Genomic DNA, 21,827 nt, shown 5'->3' on the forward strand with positions numbered 1-21,827 from the left:
AAGATTCTACAACAAGGAGTTGTCCAGCTTACGTTGTCAATAGTGCCAACATGGAAAAGCCCTGGTTTAGCAGAATGGCAGCCTAATGCCCTCCTCTCCCTTTTAAAGGCTTTTTACAGTTCAAAGGTGAGTTAAATATTAATTGATAATGCATCAGCAAGTATTGGTCAGCAACTTTTGGTCAAAAGAACAACTGAAAGAAATAGAGAAGATGGGTAGATCAGTGCACACCAGTCTAGGAAAAACTCAAAGCTCAAAACCCATTGCTTGGGCTTCCCTGGTGGCGCAGTGGTTGAGAATCCACCTGCCAATGCAGGGGACACGGATTCGCGCCCTGGTCCGGGAAGAGCCCACACTCCGCACAGCAACTAAGCCTGTGCGCCACAACTACTGAGCCTGTGCTCTAGAGCCCGCGAGCCACAGCTACTGAGCCCACGTGCTGCCACTGCTGAGCCCGCGTGCCTAGAGCCTGTGTTCCGCAACAAGAGAAGCCACTGCAGTGAGAAGCCTGCACACTGCAGTGAAGAGTAGCCCCTGCTCGCTGCAACTAGAGAAAGCCCGTGCACAGCAACGAAGGCCCAACACAGACAAAAAAAAAAAAAAAACCATTGCTTGGGGGCTCATCATCTTTACTGGATGATCAGGAATTGTGTCTTGTCACTTACACTATCCCTTACTGCCCAGCACAGTGGTTGGCTACACCAAATGCTCAACAAGAACTTTAGCATATAAAAAAGATATTGTGTTAAAAGATTGCTTGAGTTCCATATGTCTAATATTGCAAACTTCATATAGGAGCGACCCTGGAATCTCTCTCACTTAATTAGCACTAAAGACATCGAGTGGCCTGTTTTGTGAGCTTTCACTTTAAGATAACTGTTATCTGGGAAGTCCTAAAATTTTTTGATAATTGCACTATTTACAATAGCCAAGACATGGAAGCAACCTAAATGTTCATTGACAGAGGAATGGAGAAAGAAGACTTGCTTGGTACATATATACAATGGAATATTACTTAGCCATAAAAAAGAATGAAATAATGCCATTTCCAGCAACATGAGTGGAGTTAGAGATTATCATACTAAGTGAAGTAAGTCAGACAGAGAAATACAAATGTCATATGATATCACTTATATGTGGAATCTAATTTTAAAAATGATACAAATGAACTTATTTACAAAACAGAAACAGACCCACAGATCTTGAAATTAAACTTATGGTTACCAAAGGGGACACATGGGGGGAAGTGATAAATTAGGAGACTGGGATTAACATACACACACTACTATATATTAAATAGATAACTAATAAGGAGCTACTGTATATCACAGGGAATTCTACTCAATATTCTGTAATAACCTATATGGGAAAAGAATCTGAAAAAGAATGGAAATACATATCTGATTCACTTTGCTGTACACTTGAAACTAACACAACATTGTAAATCAACTATACTCCAATAAAATTTTTTAACGTAAATTTATTTTTTTAAATAATATTTATTATTTATTTATTTTTTGGCTGCATTGGGTCTTCTTTGCTGCACGCGGGCCTTCTCTAGTTGTGGCAAGCAGGGGCTACTCTTCATTGCCATGCGCAGGCTTCTCATTGCGGTGGCTTCTCTTGCGGAGCACGGGTTCTAGGTGCACAGGCTTCAGTAGTTGTGGCATGGGGGCTCAGTAGTTGTGGCGCACGAGCTTAGTTGCTCTGTGGAATGTGGGATCTTCCCAGGCCAGGTCTCAAACCCGTGTCTCCTGCATTGGCAGGTGGATTCTTAACCACTGAACCACCAGGGAAGTCCCTTAAAAAGTAAATCTAATTAAAAGGCATTGAGACCAAAAATCTCCAGCTTCTTCATCTGCATTATGTTTTCATGCAATGGCATTTCTTGCAGGCTTGGGCACAAATTATGAAAAAAACCAATGGATTGTTTTTACTGGTGGCAAGTCTAGATCCATAACTACCAACTCTTCGCACCATAAGCCTGTGGGGTTTTGTACCAATGATGAAAAATCTGAAACGGAAGATAACATACTGGGAGAAAATGAACATGACCTGGAAGCTTAACTGATGAAATTGACACCTTTCTTTCTTGGTTCTCATTTCTGCTTTTCTTCTTTATCAACATTGCAGGTGTTCCTGGCTCCATGCCAAACGCATCGTGGGCCGGGAACCTCAGAGCTGTAAAGTGGTTTGACATGGAAGATAAACACGGAGGCTGCCACGGTGAGGCATTCATTTGAAACTGTGAGGTCACACTGCTTGTTGGTATTGGCATGAAGGTTGTGGAATACAGGGGTTCTCACAGAGAGCCCTGCTGGTTCATTTAGACCAATCTGTGAATTATTAAACAGAGTAGCAAGAGGCTTCAAGACACAGTCCTTGAAAAGTAAATCTAAGTATCGTAAAGACATTCTCCAGCTTATAATTTCCTAGGGAGATGTAGAGGTAGGTTCAAATTGTAACGGTGCTTTCTTCTTGCAAGTTTCTGCCTTTTCCTTATTATTCATTCCTCTCTCTGCTCCTTTGGGCGTGCAGCGGTTACGAGGAGACAGTGGTCAGGATGAGAAGTGATGTCATGTTCTTACCACTGACTCCCATACCTCATGTCCACCTCTGCTCCCCCTACGGACAGGTTTCCAGGTGGCTTGAAGGTGTTTGCTGCAGCTCTGGCGTGATGGCAGGTGACAGCAACAAGAGAGGTTTCCCCTCCAAGTGGATAAGAACTAGAAAACAAGTAGTTTTCATTTCTACAGAACCTTGTAAAGAAGGCTTTTCATCAGTCCTGGTGTATATTCGAACTCTTGCCTGGTACATGGTGGGCATGTGTATTTGTTGACTAGGACTAACATAACAAAGTACCATAGACTTGAGTGTTTTAAACAACAGAAATTTGTTTCCTCGCGGTCCTGGAGGCTGGAAGTCCGAGATCAATGTGTCAGCAGGTTTAGTTTCTTCTGAGGCCTCTCTCTTTGACTTGTAGATGGCCGTCTTCTCCCTGTGCGCTCACATGACCTACCCTCTGGGTGTGTCTGTGTCCTAATCTCTTCTTATAAGGACACCAGTCATATTGGATTAGGGCTCATTCACATGACCTCATTTTAACTTAATTACTTCTTTAAAGGCCCTACATCTAACACAGTTACAGTCTGAGGTGCTGGAAGGTTAGGACTTCAACATATGAATCTGGGGGAAATACAATTCACCCCATAAGAACAGGCAATAAATATATATACAGTGAATAAGTGATTGAGCGAATGGATGAGTGAGTCAATAGGAAGGTTTGCCCCGTTCTCCCTGTGGTAACGAAGTTTGGCCTCCTCTCCTCTTCCACTCAGTCTACGGCTCTATCCTCAGCCCATCTTATCTACACCTAACATTTCAGATGAGAACATCCAAACTGCTGTTTCTCTACCTCTCTCCATTACACTCACCCTCTTTCCGGTGTTTGTCTCTCGGGGGTCCCCTTCCATTATGGATGACAGCATCCTCATGTCACTGCACACTCTATTCTTAAGCATAGTCACATCTTTACCTCAATCAGCCCACATGTTCCCCAGAGGACAGCTCATTGCCACCTGCCTGCATTCTCATCGTGGCCTGCCCTCCTAGTGGGGGGAGGGGGATGGAGAGGAGGGTACTTTGCTCTTTGATCTCCTTAGAAAGTGGACCATATCCATCAGTCAGGGTCCCAATATTTGGGATAGGTTGCCTTCTCCACTTCCTTCTATAACCCCTATCACCTTCCCTTTAGAACCATCCTCTGATCTGGTCATCCTCTGATCTGCTTCTCCACCTCTTCTCCAGCTGTGACACTTGAGGACTCCAACATCCACAGCAAGGACCCATGTGATGTGATTACATTACAGCTCTAGCCCCCCCCCCCCACAAAGCTCCTGTCCACTGTGTTTCAGCCACACACGCAACCCACCCAAGTAGAGCTTTACCTTCAGTCTCATGGTCAGCACCTGTATCCAGGACCTACCTCAGTAGAGAAGGTATAGACAAGTCAGGTTTGCATTTTTATAGGGACCTTTACTAATCACACGACAGGTAGGGGCCATGAAGATAGCCCCTAGCCAGGAACCTACACAGGGTACGACGTTTGGGTAGCCCACGCCCCTCTCAAACAAATGTCTCGTTTTTTTCTTCTCTTAGTATCTGTTATGCCATCTGAAAGCCTTACAGCGTTCATAGCATAAAAAATGTTTGTCCCCAGACCACTATACAGGGAAAAGAAAAAGACATAGTCCAGAGGAAATAGAACATTTTGCTAAACCAGCAAGTCAGTAATACAATCTGGACCTTTTCCCCTTGGCTGTGAGTAATAGGATTTGTTCCAAACCTGTGAGTGTACCCACTTTACAAACTCTCTTAGCATTTCAAATCACAGAGTACCATTCTAGACCTATGGTCTTTAACTTGGAGCTCCCATCTCTGATTACGATCTGTTTGTCACCCTACTAGTTTCCTTCACCAACTTACATATTATATATTTTACTGCCTTTCTCCCCAGAACAGAATAGAAGCTCCAACGGGGCTGGGATTTTTGACCGATTTGTTCATTGCTGTATCCCCACATCTGAAATATGTTGTTGTTGTTGTTTTAAATGTGTTTGCTTTTTTAAAATTGGAATTTCCAGAGGTTCGACTTTCCTCCTCCTACCAGTTTCTTTCTGAGGACCCCTCGTCCAGCCTGTGTACTGTGTCAGCTGTTGTGTACTGTTCTTGCTGACATTTTAGGTTCCCTTGCCGTTTGATCCTACAAGGCTGATTCCTGCACGTAATCATTACTGTCATCTACTTTTTGCCATTTGTGGTTCCTGAAGCAGGACATTGTTGAAGAATGTCACAGAACTGCCCTAAATTCACCCACTGTCTACCTTCAGCTAGACCCTCTGGCTGCCTACTTATTCTTTTATTTACGTCATTATTGTCCTGGTACCCTTCCCGGGGTACACCTTTTGAGCTTTTCTGCCCACCTTTAAGCTCCCAATCTTATGTTAAAACAGCCTTTCTGGGATTCCCTGGTGGCGCAGTGGTTGAGAGTCTGCCTGCCGATGCGGGGGACACGGGTTCGTGCCCTGGTCCGGGAGGATCCCACATGCCGCGGAGCGGCTGGGCCCGTGAGCCATGGCCGCTGAGCCTGCGTGTCCGGAGCCTGTGCTCTAAGATGGGAGAAGCCACAGCAGTGAGAGGCCCGCGTACTGCAAAAAAAACAACAACAACAGCAACAACAACAAAAAAAACAGCCTTTCTACTCTCAAAAGGTGATCAATTCAACTTTAGGAAGAACTTTGAAGATATTTGATTAAAATCTCCTTATCAATTCCTTTGTCATGTCATCCCTTTCCGCCATCTTAGAACATTTTGGACCCATTCTCTCATTGTTGCTTCCTGTTTCAAAAGGAAAAGTGACCTATCCTCACAACCAAGGTCAGCATCTGGTCTCATTTGTGTGTGGATCCCCCTAAATTATCCCATTGCTCTCTTGCATTCTCAGTGTCTCCCTCTCTGCTGTTTCTTTTCCTAAGCAAAGGTGTACTTACTGCCTCTATCCTGAAGAGCAAGCTGTCTAGGCACCCTCTACTTGATCCAGCCTGGAATCTTCTCTCCTGTTCACTGCCATTTCTTAAGCATGGGCGTGCTGCCCATGTACCGAGTTCTTCCCACCCACTACCCGGTTATTCTTTAACTTCCTTAAACTCCGGCTTTTTTCTCCAGTGATTTTCTCTGTCTACTGAACTTCCTTCCAGCCACATTGAGTTAATCACCAAGTCCTGTCAGTCCTTCTGTGCTCTGCCTCTAATAGCCTTCTTTTCCCACTCATGGCAACCATTAACTTTGAACAAATTTGCTCTCTGGTTTACACAATTACTGTAGTCTCTTGATTGGTTCCTAATGTACCCTGCAAAGCTCTGCAAAATTAATCTTGCTAAAATCTATTTCATCATTTGATTCTTCTATTCAAAAAAGCTCTTCAGGGACTTCCCTGGTGGCGCAGTGGTTAAGAATCCACCTGCCAGTGCAGGGGACACAGGTTCGAGCCCTGGTCCAGGAAGATCCCACATGCTGCGGAGCACCTAGGCCCGTGCACCGCAACTACTGAACCTGAACTCTAGAGCCCGCGAGCCACAACTACTGAAGCCCGCGTGCAACAACTACTGAAGCCTGTGCGCCTAGAACCTGTGCTCCACAACAAGAGAAGCCACCGCAATGAGAAGCCCGCACACCACAACGAAGAGTAGCCCCTGCTCGCCACAACTAGAGAAAGCCGGTGTGCAGCAATGAAGGCCCAACGCAGCCAAAAATAAATTAAAAAAAAAACACAACTTCTCCAGCCCTTTCATAAGAAAGGGATAAAAAGGCCCAACCCCTTTATGGGATAAAAGAGGCCCAACTTTCATCTATTTCAAGTCAGTCAACCATAATATTTCTACCATATGCAAAGAAATGCTGGAAGGAGTACCAACTTCCTTGTTTTTAACCTGTTCCCTAACAAACCCTATTCTAGCAGAAAATTCTCATCTCTACATTTTCCAGAGGCATTTTCCCACCTGATGCTTTCCCATCCATCCCCCTGATGCTTCCCAATTCTACCCACCTGTGAACTCTCCACTCATCCTTCTCTATCCTTTTATTCAACAACTATTCATTTAACACCTAATATTTACCAGGCACTGTTCCAGATGCTGGGACACAGAAGTGAACACAGTGGTCTCAAATTCTAGCTCTTCAGGAGCTTATATTCTAGTCTGGGGAGAAGGACAATAAACAAACAAACACGTTTGGTAATAAGTGTCAAAAGGAAAATGAATCAGGAAAGAAGGGAAGGAGGTCAGAGACAGCCTCATATGAGAAGATGACCTTGACCTTGACGCCGAGCCCTGGGTGGTGCCAGAGGGAGCCTTGAGGCTGTCTGGTAGAAGGACGTGGTACAGGGGAGAAAGCGCAAACACGGATGGATGTCTGTGGGTGCTTGGGACCAGCAAGGGGGCCAGTCTGGCTGATGTGAATGTGGAAGGGTTTTTTGTTTTTTTTTTTTTAAACATCTTTATTGGAGTATAATTGCTTTACAATGGTGTGTTAGTTTCTGCTGTATAACAAAGTGAATCAGTTATACATATACATATGTTCCCATATCTGTTCCCTCTTGCATCTCCCTCCCTCCCACCCTCCCTATCCCACCCCTCTGGGTGGTCACAAAGCACCGAGCTGGGAAGGGTTATTAAAGGTTATAACTGAATGAGTAAGTGGTGGGAGGTGAGTCCAGGAGAGTCTGAGGAGTCTTGAATGCCATTGGTAGGAATTTGGCTTTTACTGCAAATGAGATGAAAAGCCATTAGAGGGTTTTGAGCAGCAGAGACATCTTCTGCTTACATTTAAAACAATCACCCTGGCTGTTGTGCTGGGAATGTACTAACAGGCAAAAATGGAGGCGCTGGAAACCAGTTATTGTAACAATTCAGACAGGAAGATGGAGGCGGCTTGGACTAGGGTGCAGGTAGTGGAGGTGGTGAAAAGTAGTCAAATTCTATTAGTATTTTGAAGGTTGAGCTGACAGGATTGCTACCAGATTGGATGTGGAGTGTGAAAAAAAGGGGGAGAAGTGCCCAGGGCACTGAAGAATAGACTTGCTATGGATTGTGATGGGGAAGACTCGGAGAGGATTAAGCACTTGAGACCTGACCTGTGGGTGAGGTTTATTACTCACCTAAGAGGAGAGATAAAGTAGGCACTTGGCTAGACCAGGCTGGAGCTCAGAGAAGAGACCTGACCAATACAGCCCATCAAGACTTCTCCCATCTCTACACTTCTAGAACTTCTCATCCATGAAATCCAAAGTTCATGATACAGTCCATGAACGGCCTTGTGATGCCTGTTGTGTTACTTCTTTGTATTATTTAACTCTCATTTTCTTCAAATGCATGTTTGTACCTCTTTCTCCCCGTAGAAAGTTTAACTTCCTCGTGGGCTGGGCCAGCACAACGCTGTTTCATCACAATCCTGTAGCCCTTGACACAGTGCTAGCCACGCAGCAGTTAGGCAGTAACCCTACCATTTTGCAAGCTCACTACCCCTGACTCAAAAACAAGCCTGTTTTCACTGTTTCTTGTTCTCTTCCTTTACAGGCCACTACGTCCATGGCATTTGTATCTATGGAAACGGAGACTTAAAGTGGTTGATTAATTCGTCAAGCCTCTTTGCTAACAAGTTTGAGCTCACTACGTACCCCCTTACTGTGGAATGCCTAGAGCTGAGGCTTAGAGAAAGAACCCTAAATCAGAGTGAAATTGCAATACAGCCCAGCTGGTATTTTTGATCTACTGCCACTCACGACTGAAGGAAAATCGCAGCTGGAAAGGAGAGCTTTTCTTTGTGAGAAAAACTTAGCCTGGGTTACATGAACAGTCTCAGGGCCAAGGTTATGGCTTCAGGACCTGACTACATTATTACATGTTAAAATATTCTCTGGACACCGTGAAATACGCTGTCAGGGTGGTTGTGCAGAGTGATGCTGGCGCTTTGGCCACTCTGCCAGTTTCTCGAGGCTCGTCTCTGCATCAGGCTAAAGTTCTCATCAGTGATAAACTGTCCTCGGATTTGCATCTGATCTTCATCGTATATAAATGTTCTAATGGAAAGGAGAATTGTGGATAATACTATTTAGGAGAAAAAGAACTGGGTTTCTTTGAAGAAGGAATCTTTTGTAACAGATCTCTAGCCACACATTGATGGATATCCCCTGCTCTTTGCTTACCTGCACGTAGGCATAGAAATCGCCTTTTGGGTAACTGACCAATCTCCTTTACAACTTGAGCTCCTAGAACTGAGAACTAGATCTTGTTCCTGAGTTTCCACAGTAGCATTTTCAAGTTTCCTGTGTCTAAAGTTCTGTATAGAATTTAAAGCCATTCACAGGAGACAGAATTGGAGACAGCAGTCACTGCCTGCCTCTTCAGTAAAAGGCCCCCCGGGGGAATCAGTTTCTTGAATATTTGTCAGAATGTGCTCTGATCCCTCTTTCTTGTTTTCCATTGAGAACATGGAAAAGTTCTTGAAGCATGAAGAATTTCTAGAAGAGAGGTGCTGTTGCATGGGTTTAGCCTCAAGCCTTGAATATCTCCGAGTAAATCACTTTCCTTTATTGCCACTACTCTCCACCCCGACCAAAGTGATCTTATCTGCAAAGTGGAGACCAAATTCTGTCCCGTGAGCCTTTAAGGTGTCCATAGTATGCTCTGGGTAGCTTTGCAATGCCTGGGGGTCATAGGAGTGCCTGGATTTTTAAAAGCTTTCAAATGTGTGTGAGCCTTTTGGTCACTTCGTCCCATTCATGTATCCAATTCATTCATTCCGCATCTGGTCAATAAGTATTTCTGGAGTGTTTATTATACACCAGACACGTGCAGAGACAAGGAGGAGAAGTAAGTCAGAAGCTTTTTCACTCTAAAAGTCCTGGCAATAACGTCCACGTTGGAAAGGCTGCTCTAGAGAATCTTACAGGGTGGTTGTATTTTAACACCTTCATGTGCGGGGTTGTAGACTGTGATATCAGGCCCAGGATATCAGAAATTACAAAATGAGGTCTAAATCAGAGATCATTCCCAAGAGAGAAGGGAAGGAGGAGACGGAAGCCACAGCCAATTGTGTTCTGTAGGTGTTCTGCTTGCTCCTTTACGTCTCATGGCCTTCAAATCTCACAACGCTCTTGGGAAGCTCGCATGATCTGCCTGAGAATCGGGATTCTCTTATTGGTCTCCTTTGTTCATTTCCTGAGGTGGAACATTTAGAGAAGGTGAAGTAAAGCCATATTTAGCATCCCAGAATGGTCTCAGTGTTAATATTGAGAAAACGTCCTGTCACGTCAGAAAAATGTGAAGTCTACTCTTATATTCCATCCAGTTCCTTGATATTTATTTCTTCTAATGAACAACAGTAACTACAATTAATGATACATTTAATCCACGCAACGTTATTTTTTTCTGTAATTGTGCCTGTTGAATGTTAATCACATTTAATGACTTTGAATTTAATGACTTCTAGTGACTTTGAAGTAAAGCCTTCTTTTTTCCTGCTACCGAAAAAAAAAAGATGGAACTGTATTGGTTGATGAAGAGTCCAGGGGTAGGGAACACACCCAGAGCTAAAGGCAGAATCTGAAGATACCTTTTTTTTTCAACTAATTTACATGACACCGCTTGAGAAGAAGGGTTGCTTTACACTGGATCTTTCTCCTGTAGAACAAGAAATCTTTTGGAATAGAAGATGTTTACATGTCCGTTGTTGGTCATTTCTTCTATGTCTTAAGTACTTTAATATTGGAAGAGCGTAGTGTTTGGACTAGTGGATTTCTGCTAGCCCTTGGAGGTGCCCTGAAAACTTTGTTTTCGATGATGTTCCATGTTGTTTTCTTGGAAATAAATTAATATATTGTTTTCCACCTTTGGGGCTATTGTGCATTTTTATTTGATTGGCATTTGAAGATAATTCTCCTAACATTTTCCAAAAAATACAAATAAATACATTCATACATACGCACATACTTGTCTAAAAATGCCCATCCACTGAAAAATAATTAAGCTTTTCCTCTGTGGAGTGTTGGGGAGAATAATTGGGAATGATAGAGAAGAGAATATAATGGAAGATCAGTTTCATTTAAATTGGGTACAACCATTTTAAAATCTGAGGAAGGAAGAAGTTAGCCTTCTACTCTTGCCTCCTTTATTTATTTTTTAAAAATCAAGGTACAATTTAGGAAAAAGACGTTAATATTATCATAATTATTCGATTGTCAAATGCCAACGTTTTTGAGCAGCCTTTCAGTGCTAAATTTGGCTAAACAAATTTTGCCTCTAACAGACACATGGAAAATGACAGAAATACTGAGGAAAATAACTCATTTAAACAACATCTGATGCACCATTTTTTTTAATGCAAAATGTTTAAAAACTAAAGTGAAAAACATTTCAAACTACAAAAACAATAAAAATATATGTTCATAAGAATAGAAAGAATACATAAATCAACTATACTTCAATAAAAAAATTTTAAAATATGATAAAATCAAGTTCATAGGTAAAAAAACAGAAAGAATACAGAAGAATATAGAATAAAAAGTGAATTCCTTTTTCCAGGAGTAATCACTTGATTGGTGTATATTCTTAAGTGTCTTTTCAGTGTGGTGATATCCTGTGGCAGTGCTGTCCAAAAGAATTTCTGTAATGATGAAAATGTTCTGTATCTACACTGTCCAAGATAGTAACCACTCAATTTAGCCACTGGGCACTTGAAATGTGGCCAGTGTGACTGAGGAAATGTTACTTATTTTTAGCCACATGTGACTTAGTGGTTATTGGACTACACAGTTCTATAGTTCTACATCAGTTATATACACGTGCTTGTGTATACGATGGAAATATACACAAAGACACATGTACTGGCTTTTTTTTAATGAGTTGATTATAGAGATGTATAATAGAAATTATATCTTTTTGCAACTTGCTTTTGTGGGCCCTTCAAAAATAAACTTTTACTTTTAGAATAGTCTTAATTTTACAGAAAAATTACAGATAATACCGAGTTCCCATATAACAATCAATATATAACATTAGTATAATACATTTGTCACAGTTAATGAGCCAATATTGATACATTATCACTATTACCTAATATTCATACTTTATGTAGATTTCCTTAATTTTTACCTAATATCCTTTTTTTGTTCCAGGATCTTATCCAAGTGCCACATTGGGTTTAGGTATGTTTCTACAGTCTCCTCTGGGCTGTGACTGTTTCTCAGGCTTTTCTTGTTTTGATGACCTTGACAATCTTGAAGGGTGCTGGTTGGAGGTTTTGCAAAATGCCCCCCACCCATTGGTTTTGGCTGCTGTTTTTCTCATGGTTAGATTGAATTTGGGGGTTTGGAGGAGGAAGACCACAGAGGTAAAGTACCACTTTCATCACATGATATGAAGGGTACACACTATCGACTTAGCTTATCACAGCTGATGCTGGCCTTGGTCACCCGGCTTAAGTAGTGTTTGTCAGGATTCTCCACCGTAAAGTGAGGTTTTTCCCTTTCTCCATACAACATTCTTTGGGAGGAAGTCGTTCTTCCGAGCCCATACATAAAGAATGGGGAGTTGGGCTTCCCTGGTGGCGCAGTGGTTGAGAGTTCTCCTGCCGATGCAGGGGACACAGGTTCGTGCCCCGGTCCGGGAGGATCCCACATGCCGCGGAGCAGCTGGGCCCGTGAGCCATGACCGCTGAGCCTGCGCGTCCGTAGCCTGTGCTCCGCAACGGGAGAGGCCACAACAGTGAGAGGCCCGCGACTGCAAAAAAAAAAAAAAAAAAAACAATCTAGAAATAGGGACTTCCCTGGTGGCGCAGTGGTTAAGAATCCTCCTGCCAATGCAGGGGACATGGGTTTGGCCCTGGTCCGGGAAGATCCCACATGCCATGGAGCAATGAAGCCCGTACATCACAGCTACTGAGCCTGTGCTCTACAGCCCGCGAGCCACAACTACTGAAGCCTGTGAGCCACAACTACTGAGCCCACGTGCCACAACTACTGAAGCCTCTGCGCCTAGAGCCTGTGCTCTGCAACAAGAGAAGCCACTGCAATGAGAAGCCCGCGCACCGCAACAAAGAGCAGCTCCCACTCGCTGCAACTAGAGAAAGCCTGCACACAGCAACGAAGACCCAACGCAGCCAATAAATAAATAAAATTTTAAAATAAATAAATAAAATAAAAATAGAATTACCATATGATCCAGCAACCCCACTCCTGGGCATATATCCAGAAAAGATGAAAACTCTAATTTGAAAAGATACATGCACCCCAATGTTCATAGTAGCACTATTTACAATAACCAAGACATGGAAGCAACCTAAATGCCCATCAACAGATGAAAGAATAAAAAAGATGTGGTATATGTATACGATGGAATATTACTCAACAATTAAAAAGAACAAAATATTCCCATTTGCAGCGACATGAATGAATCTTGAGATTATCATACTAAGCCCAACAGAGAAAGACAAATATGATATCACTTATCTGTGGAATCTAAAAATTAATACAACTGAGTTTATTTACAAAACAGAAACAGACTCACAGACGTAGAAAACAAATTTATGGTTACCAGAGGGGAAAGAGGGGGAGAGGGATAAATTAGGAGGGATTAACAAATACATAACAATATATATAAAATAGATAAACAACGAGATTTTCTGTATAGCACAGAGAACTATATCCAATACCTTGTAATAAACAATAAAGGAAAAGAATCTGAAAAAATTAAAAATTCCTTAAAATAAATAACAGTTTTACCTTTTCCTTCTTTTTCTTGTCTTCTGACACGCAGAAATTTGCAATACAATTTTAAACGGTAGCAGTGATAGCAGCTGTCCTTGAGTTGTTCCCAACATTAAAGGGCATGTTTAACTCTGGTACATGATGTTGGAGGTTTGAAGTAGATTTCTGGTAGATATCCTTTATTGAGTTAAGAATCAGAATACCAGAAAATAAGTATAAATAAAAATATATTGATTCTAATGTTTTTTAAAACCCCAGTTGCTATCTCTTTTTTGTTGCTTAATGGAATTATGAGTGACTTTGGTTTAAAATTTTTTTTTCTTTGCACATATTACTTCAAAAGGTAAGAGGGAAAGGTCACCACTGTTAATCTTTTTACACAGTAAGAATTTAGGATAGCAGGGACTTCCCTGGTGGCCCAGTGGTTAAAACTCCGTGCTCTCAATGCAGGGGGCCTGGGTTTGATCCCTGGTCAGGGAACTAGATCCCACATGCCGCAACTAAATATCCCACATGCAGTAACGAAGGTCCCTCGTGCCACAACTAAGACCCGGCGCAGCCAAATAAATAATAATTTAAAACAAGAATTTAGGATAGCAGTCTATGCATAGCAGTCTATGTCAAGTGGGAAACGGGAGCAGAGATTCACTTGCACAGACTAAGCAAATAACTGGAGTTTGGGAAGACTAATGCCAGAACTAAGAAGTTTCCTGTTGTGACTACTCCCTCTTCTGGTCAGGATGGCTAAGGGCTTAAGAGGTCAAGCCAATGGAAAGACACTGGAGGTCAACCTCCCAGGGCCAAGTTCTGACCTTGGAAAGAAGACTAACAGTGATATCTCTGAAAGGAGGTGGGTAAGAGGTGTCTCTGACCATGCTCACTTTTCCACGAGGAACGCCTACAAGCTTTGAAAGTGGTGAGCTTCCGTGGTGGCTGTCGGGAAGATTAATTTTGGTGAGTCCTTGGGAGCCAGCCCAGGAAGCCTGACCTTCCTCTTGGGAAGGATACTGGGGGCTGAATGGTCCCAAACAAAAGGGTTCTTATGAAAAGAAGGCAAAATTCAGAAACCATTGGCCAGCATCATGTGTCAAACTGTAAAAGTGAATCTCAGGCGTGTGATCAAGAGCTGAGGCTGTTAGGAGAAATGGTTGAAAAAGTTACTGCAAGGTGAAAGTGAATTATTTATGAACTTCAAGCCATTTATTTCTATTAAAGTGAATTAATTATTAGTGAGCTTCAGGGCATCAGCTGTACACAAGGCAACATTGGAAGGTTTTCGATGGCTTTCTAAAAGGTTTTATTTAAAAATAACTTTAGACTGCAGAGAAAAGTTACAAAAATGGTACAGAGAATTCTTGTAGACCTTTCACCCAACTTCTAATGTTAACATCTTACAAAACCAAAGTTCCATGATCAAAACCAGTTTTGTTTGGTTTTTAATTCTATGCTGGCTGTGTGTTGAGAGTCAGAGCCAGGTGACTTTCACCTTTGCACAGGACAGACCAGATGGGTAAGGTGAGTCCCAGTAACGTGTAGTGCCATCACATTAAACCAAATGACAGCAAGGGACTGGTCTCAAATGATATTTACAGATGAAAATTGCGCTATGAAAAGGAAAATTCTGTACATTCTCTATTCTAGACTATGGAAATGAGATAAAAGAAAAGGATGGGGGAGGAGAGAAAATCCATAGTCACATCACTAAGAAAATGGTGGGGAAGGAAGCAGGGGTAGGGCAGTTAAAATGTGTCCTGCGTCTTACAGATCACTGGTTGGGCAACTCTAGATTCATTTTCTTAGGATTTTACTAAATAGGTGTAATGGGTCGTGAAGAGCAAGGAGGAAAGGCACTGATTACTGCCAGGTCCGCACGTTGAAACTCTGGTGCTTAACACCTTTTGTGATCCCCTGCCACATACCTCTGAGCAGGTGAGGCATGATAACTCCATGATTAGCATTCCATGGTGGCTTTCACAGAGGACTCAGCAGGAAGTACCTGAATTAGACTTTCCAATTGCATGGCTGTGTATCCGAGATGACCCAGTGGAAGAATGATGGTTTAAAAAATAACCACAGTAATAACATGAGATTCTTTGGGGATAACAACTACAAAAAACAACAGAGTGACTTAAATACGTGACAGGCTGGTAGAGAAATATTTGAAAATCTAGGAAATTTACTAAAACACTGATGTTGTAGTCATTACCATACATGGAAATTTTCCTACCTGGATATGTGATCAAGAAAGTTTTCTAAGGGATGGTGGGAATCTGGGCAAATGCCATCTGAAAAACTTCCACAGTATAAAATGGGGGTAAAGAAATATTGTTGTGTTTTCATAGGATTTTTTGAGCAGAAAGCTTCCACTCATTCCTCTCTATATTTAACAAATGCAGTGTGCCAGTTTCAGGTTCTGGGTATACAGCCGTGTATTAGGACTGGCAGATCCTTTATATCGTAGTTGAAGGGATAGAAAAATTACAAAAATATATCAACAAACAAGATAATTTTAGAGAGTGATTAAGTGTCACTGTGAAGAAAATAAAACAGGGTGAAGTGACAGAGGTCAACAGATGCGGGGAGAGTGGGTTTCTCCTAGATTAGGCTGTTAGGCAAAACCTCGCCATAGAAGGAAGATTTTTGAGACTACAGTTTTGCTCTCTGCAATTGATCACAAAGACTGTAGTTGGACGTTGAGACTTGCCTTTACCAATGTATTTCTTGGCTTTGTTGAAAATCCAGCGAGTCAAGAGATCCTTGAAGAAAAAGTTGGCTCCTGTGCTTGGGCAGGGAAAGTATAAGTCTGCAACATAGTGTAGCACCAGAAATTAGGGTAGTACTCAGAGAATAATGAGAACATATCAAAAGGCACAGAAGTCACCTTGAAGAGGCTCCTGCTGGCTAATCTGGGACACTTTGAGCATCCAAATACATATGATAGTAATAGGTTGTAATTCAATAACTGAGTCCATAAATCCATACATGCATATATACATACATATGTACACACCTAAATGGAGGAGAAGGGAAAGCTCTTACAGTAAAAGACCAACTAATAAATACAGAAGGAATAATGGAGTTAGGAAATCATGAATGGTTGCTGTAACTAATGGGTGAAAGTTTGACAAGGAACAGAATACTTACATAGTTGCAAAATATCTCCCCATAGATTACTTATTAATTTTAAGCATTCAATTGTAACTTTACAGTGAAAAAAAAGCCTAAACACTTCATCTAATCAAGTTATATCACTGAGAATTCCCTGGTGGTCCAGTGGTTAGGACTCTGCCCTTCCATTGCAGGGGACACGGGTTTGATCCCTGGTCAGGGAACTAAGATCCTGCAAGTGGTGCTGCACAGCCGGGGTGAGGGGGAGAAGTTACATTGGGATATAAGTTACATAACACTGGGACAGATTGACTCACAGTCAATCTGATAGAAAGCGCTGAGGACATAACATCACTTTAGTGGTGTCCCTAAACTGAATAAACTGAATTTATAGTCATGAGAAAACATCAAACAAACCAAATTGATCAACATTTTAGAAAATAACTAGCGTGGTCCTAGATTAAAGGAGATTAATGAGAAATGAAAATCAATGCAACACATGATCCTGGATTAGATCCTACACTGGAGGTATAAAGGAAAACTATAAAGGACATTACTGGGAAAATAGATTAAAAAATAGTATACAGATTATGGATTAGATAATACGATTGTGTCAATTTAAAATTTCCTGATTATATAAAAAAATTCTTTTTACTTAGGAAGTACAAGGTGTTTAGAGTGTGAGGTAGCATGATGTCTCCAACATACTCTCAAATGGTTCAAAATATGTACACGACACATACACACAGAATAGTAAAGCAAATGGAACATATACAAACAATTGGTGGATCTTGTACTATTACTTCAGCTTTTCTGTAAGTATGAAAATATATTAACACGAAGAGTTACCAAAAAGCCAACCAACTAGCAAAATAAAAACCCTCAAAACCTCACTTGCTTAAGCTTCATCTTGGTGATATGACTGAAGTCATCATTTCTGAAGGAACTCTGACCTTCATGGCACAGCTGTGTATAAGGTGGAACTGAGCTCCTGCTAACTTGTACCCCTGGACATGGTGGTACCACAAGCCAAGTTCCAAGCATAATCCTCTCTGCCCTTTGAGTACAGCGGAAACCTTATTTATCCTTCATAATCAACACTTATCAATCTAGTCAAAACCATGATCTTTCTAGGATCAGCTTGTAAATTTCTTTTTTTTAATGTATGCCTCTTTTTTTTAATAAAGTCTTAATCATTGGTAACTTTATTTTTAATTAATTAATTAATTAATTGTTTTTGGCTGCATTGGGTCTTCATTGCTGTGCGCGGGCTTTCTCTAGTTACAGTGAGCGGGGGCTACTCTTCGTTGCGGTGCGTGGGCTTCTCATTGCAGTGGCTTCTCTTGTTGTGGAGCATGGGCTCTAGGCGCATGGGCTTCAGTAGTTGTGGCACGCAGGCTCAGTAGTTGTGGCGCACGGGCTTAGTTGCTCCGTGACATGTGGGATCTTCCCAGACCAGGGCTCAAACTCATGTCCCCTGTATTGGCAGGCAGATTCTTAACCACTGAGCCACCAGGCAAGTTCCTCAGCTTGTAAATTTCTGATAAGAATCTGCTGTGATTCTTTGGAAGACATCAATAAAGTGCTTAGTAATCTCCTTTCATGGATGATATGCAAAAGCCACAAGGAGAATGAGAACTAGAAACTCTAACTTGATGAAACTAGAAGAAATTGAAACTCTAAACCACAAAGTATGCAGAAGGGTTTCCAAAGCAGCAAAGATGGAATACTGTTGCATGTGAGAGGAAGCAGACAGGAGATGTGTATTTCTACAAATCTCCAAAAAAACCAGCAAAGAAGATTTCTCCAAGGTGAGGGGACATTCTCAGAGGTATAAACCCAAAAAGCCTTCTCTTTTTTACACTAATGAGTCCAAGGTGCCTAGACAGGCAATAAGAATGTCTATGAACCTGGTTTGGTTCCAAAGAGACAAAGGATATGAGGCTAAATGAGAAAACTCACAGATAAGCTGAATTTATAACTACCTACCAAAAAACCCACTGCAAACACATTATTCTTTTTTTTAATCTTTATTGGAGTAGAATTGCTTTACAATGTTGTGTTAGTTTCTGCTGTACAACAAAGTGAATCAGCTATAAGTGTACATATATCCCCATATCCTCTCCCTCTTGAGCCTCCCTCCCACCCTCCCTATCCCACCCCTCTAGATTGTCACAAAGCACCAGCTGATCTCCCTGTGCTATGCGGCTGCTTCCCACTAGGCATCCATTTTACATTTGGTAGTGTATATATGTCAGTGCCACTCTCTCACTTCATCCCAGCTTCCCCTTCCCCCACTGAGTGCTCAAGTCTGTTTTCTATCTCTGCATCTTTATTCCTGCCCTGCCACTAGGTTCATCAGTACCGGTTTTTTTTAGATTCCATGTGTGTGCATTAGCATATGGTATTTTTCTCTCTCTGACTTATTTCACTCGGTATGACAGACTCCAGGTCCATCCACCTCATTACAAATAACTCAGTTTCGTTCCTTTTTATGGCTGAGTAATATTCCATTGTATATATGTGCCCCATCTTCTTTATCCATTCATCTGTCAAGGGACATTTAGGTTGCATCCATGTCCTGGCTATTGTAAATAGTGCTACAGTGAACATTGTGGTACATGTACCTTTGTGAATTATGGTTTTCTCAGGGTATATGCCCAGTAGTGGGATTGCTGGGTCATGTGGTAGTTCCATTTTTAGTCACATTATTCTTTTTATTTTTACATTTTTTTGCAAACACATTATTCTTAATGGTGGATTCTCAGAAGATTTTCCTTTAAAGTCTGTAATACGGATGTCCACTACCAATCCTATATTCAACATTTTCAGTGAAATTGTAGTCACCTGAATAAGGTAAGAAAAAGAAAAAACTTGTGTAAGAATTGGAAAAGAAATTAATTTGCCATTATTTTCAGACAATGTGATTGTCTAGAAGGTAAATAAACTAAGAGCCTATAGGAAAGCTACTAGAATTAGTAAATAAAATCAGCTGGTTGCTGAATATAAGATCATTATATATAAGTGAACGGTGTTTATATATACCAGCAAAGAATATTTCAAGCACTAATAAAAACCCATAAATTACTAAGGGTAAATCTAACAAAAGATGTACAGACTTTAACATATAAATTTATAAATTTTATAAAAGACTTAAAAATGGACTGCTATAACAACTACTGGGCCTGCGTGCCACAACTACTGAAGCCTGCACGCCTAGAGCCCACGCTCTAAAACAAGAGAAGCCACCACAATGAGAAGCCTGCGCACTGCAACGAAGAGTAGCCCCCGCTTGCTACAACTAAGAAAGCCCGCATGCAGCAACGAAGACCTAATGCAGCCAAAAATAAATAAATAAATTTATTTTTAAAAAGAAATAATTATTTTTAAAAATGGAGTGCTATACTATTTTCATGGATTGAAAGATTCAATATTTTAATTGAATTAAATAATTATCTCCCAATTAATTTATAAATTTCATGCAGTTCCAATAAAAATCACTGCAGAATTCTTTTTTTTTGAAATTTCCACATTCATTTTATAATCTATATTTAGTCTTTCAAGTTAGAATGTCCAAAGGTTACGTAATAAGAGAAAAAGTTAATATAATTGTATCATTCAAGAAATAAATTTGAAGTAGCCATCTACTACAGAGACCATCTCAGAAACTTACATACACACAATGTACCTCGCACTGACAGGTTTACTGTAGTGGCCTTGTTGCTAAACTATGGGTACACATTTGTTAAGGACAAAAAATTTTTAGAGGTGAATAATAGCAAATAGTGATATGGTCATAAACAACTTCAGACAAACTATAGAGGTTCTCACTGCAGAATTCTTAACAGAATTTTACAAGCTGATCCTAGTACTAATTTGCAAGTTTAAGGACCCAAAACTGCATGTCTCTATAGTTTTACTTCTGTTTTCTTTCGTTTATTAACTGTTTTCTTAGGTGGTGGTGCTTCTCTTTATTGAATTGGGGGGTTCTCTTTCATGTTTCAGTTTTCTTCAATTGTTTTTGATATTTATTGGTGTGTCCCAGCCACTTACACCAAGAACCAGCAACCGTTTTCTATGAAAGGCCTGAAAATAAATATTTTAGGCTTTGCCGGCCACATACGGACTCTGCCATATGTTCTTTGTTTTTGTGGGGTTTTTTTGTTTTTGTTTTTAACGCTTTAAGTGTAGAAATGTAAAACCCATAGTCAGCTTGCAGGAAATCCAAAGTAGGTCACAGGTTAATTGGCTACCCTTGCTCTGAGTCTACACTCCTTCCTGTGGCTTCATGAAAGTGGAGGATGAGACATAGGACTGACTTAACAGATTTCTCATGATTCAGTTTTCCGACCACTGTCCAAGGTTGGTCCACGGAGAATGCCACTGTGTGACAAAGTCTCACTGGTGCTTGGCAAAATGAGAAGAAAGGAAGAGCAAGTTTTTCATAAAGCTTGATTTCTAAAATTTAAAGAACCGGTCTTTCTTTTGTTTTTTGTTTGTTTGTTTTTTTTGCGGTACGCGGGCCTCTCACTGTCGTGGCCCCTCCCGTTGCAGAGCACAGGCTCCGGATGCGCAGGCTCAGCGGCCACGGCTCACGGGCCCAGCCGCTCCGCGGCACGTGGGATCCTCCCGGACCGGGGCACGAACCCGTGTCCCCTGCATCGGCAGGCGGACTCTCAACCACTGCGCCACCAGGGAAACCAAGAACCCATATTTTATAAGAGACACAGTCAACATATGCATTGAAGTTTCAGAACTGGTGTTTACGGGAGTCCAATTCCTCTGTCTTACAAGGCTGATAATCTGTTTTGATCAAAGCACATTTTTTCCATGCTGAGGATTTAGCTGTGACAAGTGAGTTTCCACTGACTTCTGCTGTCTAGTTCTCTCATAAAAGAGCCTGAGGGTCAGGAAAAGGAAATCAAACATCTAGTTCTAATCTACATTTTTCTATACTAGATGCAGGCGAGAAACCTTGTATTGTCTGTGAATAGAGGAAAGCAGCAAATTATATCAGAGTAGCTAATGCCACCATCAGTTCAGGTTAGGCCCATCTCGTATTAAACCTATTATCTTTTTTTAAAAATTGATTTACAATGTTGTGTTAGGAAACCTATTTTCAAATGTCTTAACAGCGCAGCCTGGTCTACCACGATAGTTCTGCGACCTCTTCTGGCACTTACATAATATAACACACTTGGGACCTCCCTGGCAGTCCAGTGGTTAAGACTCTGTGCTTCCAATGCAGGGGGCGTGGGTTTGATCCCTGTCTGGGGAACTAAGATCCCACGTGCTTCGTGGCACAGCCAAAAAATGAAAAAACAAACAAACAAAACCATAATGTAACCACACTTCTGGAAATGAATGTGCTGGTAAATTTTATTTACATTATGTTCTC

The 21,827-nt window shown here is 41.3% G+C and overlaps 1 protein-coding gene across 4 annotated transcripts in view; it reads left to right on the forward strand.

Moving 5' to 3' along the window:
- LOC114907728 (N-acetyllactosaminide beta-1,6-N-acetylglucosaminyl-transferase) overlaps positions 1–10,446 on the forward strand; it is a 90,510-nt gene extending 80,064 nt beyond the window's left edge. For 3 of the 4 annotated variants that reach the window (XM_029243550.1, XM_029243553.1, XM_029243554.1), the window contains 2 exons: positions 2,134–2,226; positions 8,133–10,446. In XM_029243550.1, the coding sequence (XP_029099383.1) occupies positions 2,134–2,226; positions 8,133–8,323 (284 nt within the window). In that variant the 3' untranslated portion in view covers positions 8,324–10,446. The remainder of the gene's footprint in view (positions 1–2,133; positions 2,227–8,132) is intronic. The other variant, XM_029243551.1, reaches the window with a different exon arrangement.
- The last annotated feature ends 11,381 nt before the right edge of the window (positions 10,447–21,827 follow it).

This window comes from Monodon monoceros, unplaced genomic scaffold (genome assembly GCF_005190385.1).
Source record: "Monodon monoceros isolate NGI ecotype Baffin Bay Population unplaced genomic scaffold, NGI_Narwhal_1 Super_Scaffold_3, whole genome shotgun sequence".
Lineage (NCBI taxonomy): Eukaryota > Metazoa > Chordata > Mammalia > Artiodactyla > Monodontidae > Monodon > Monodon monoceros.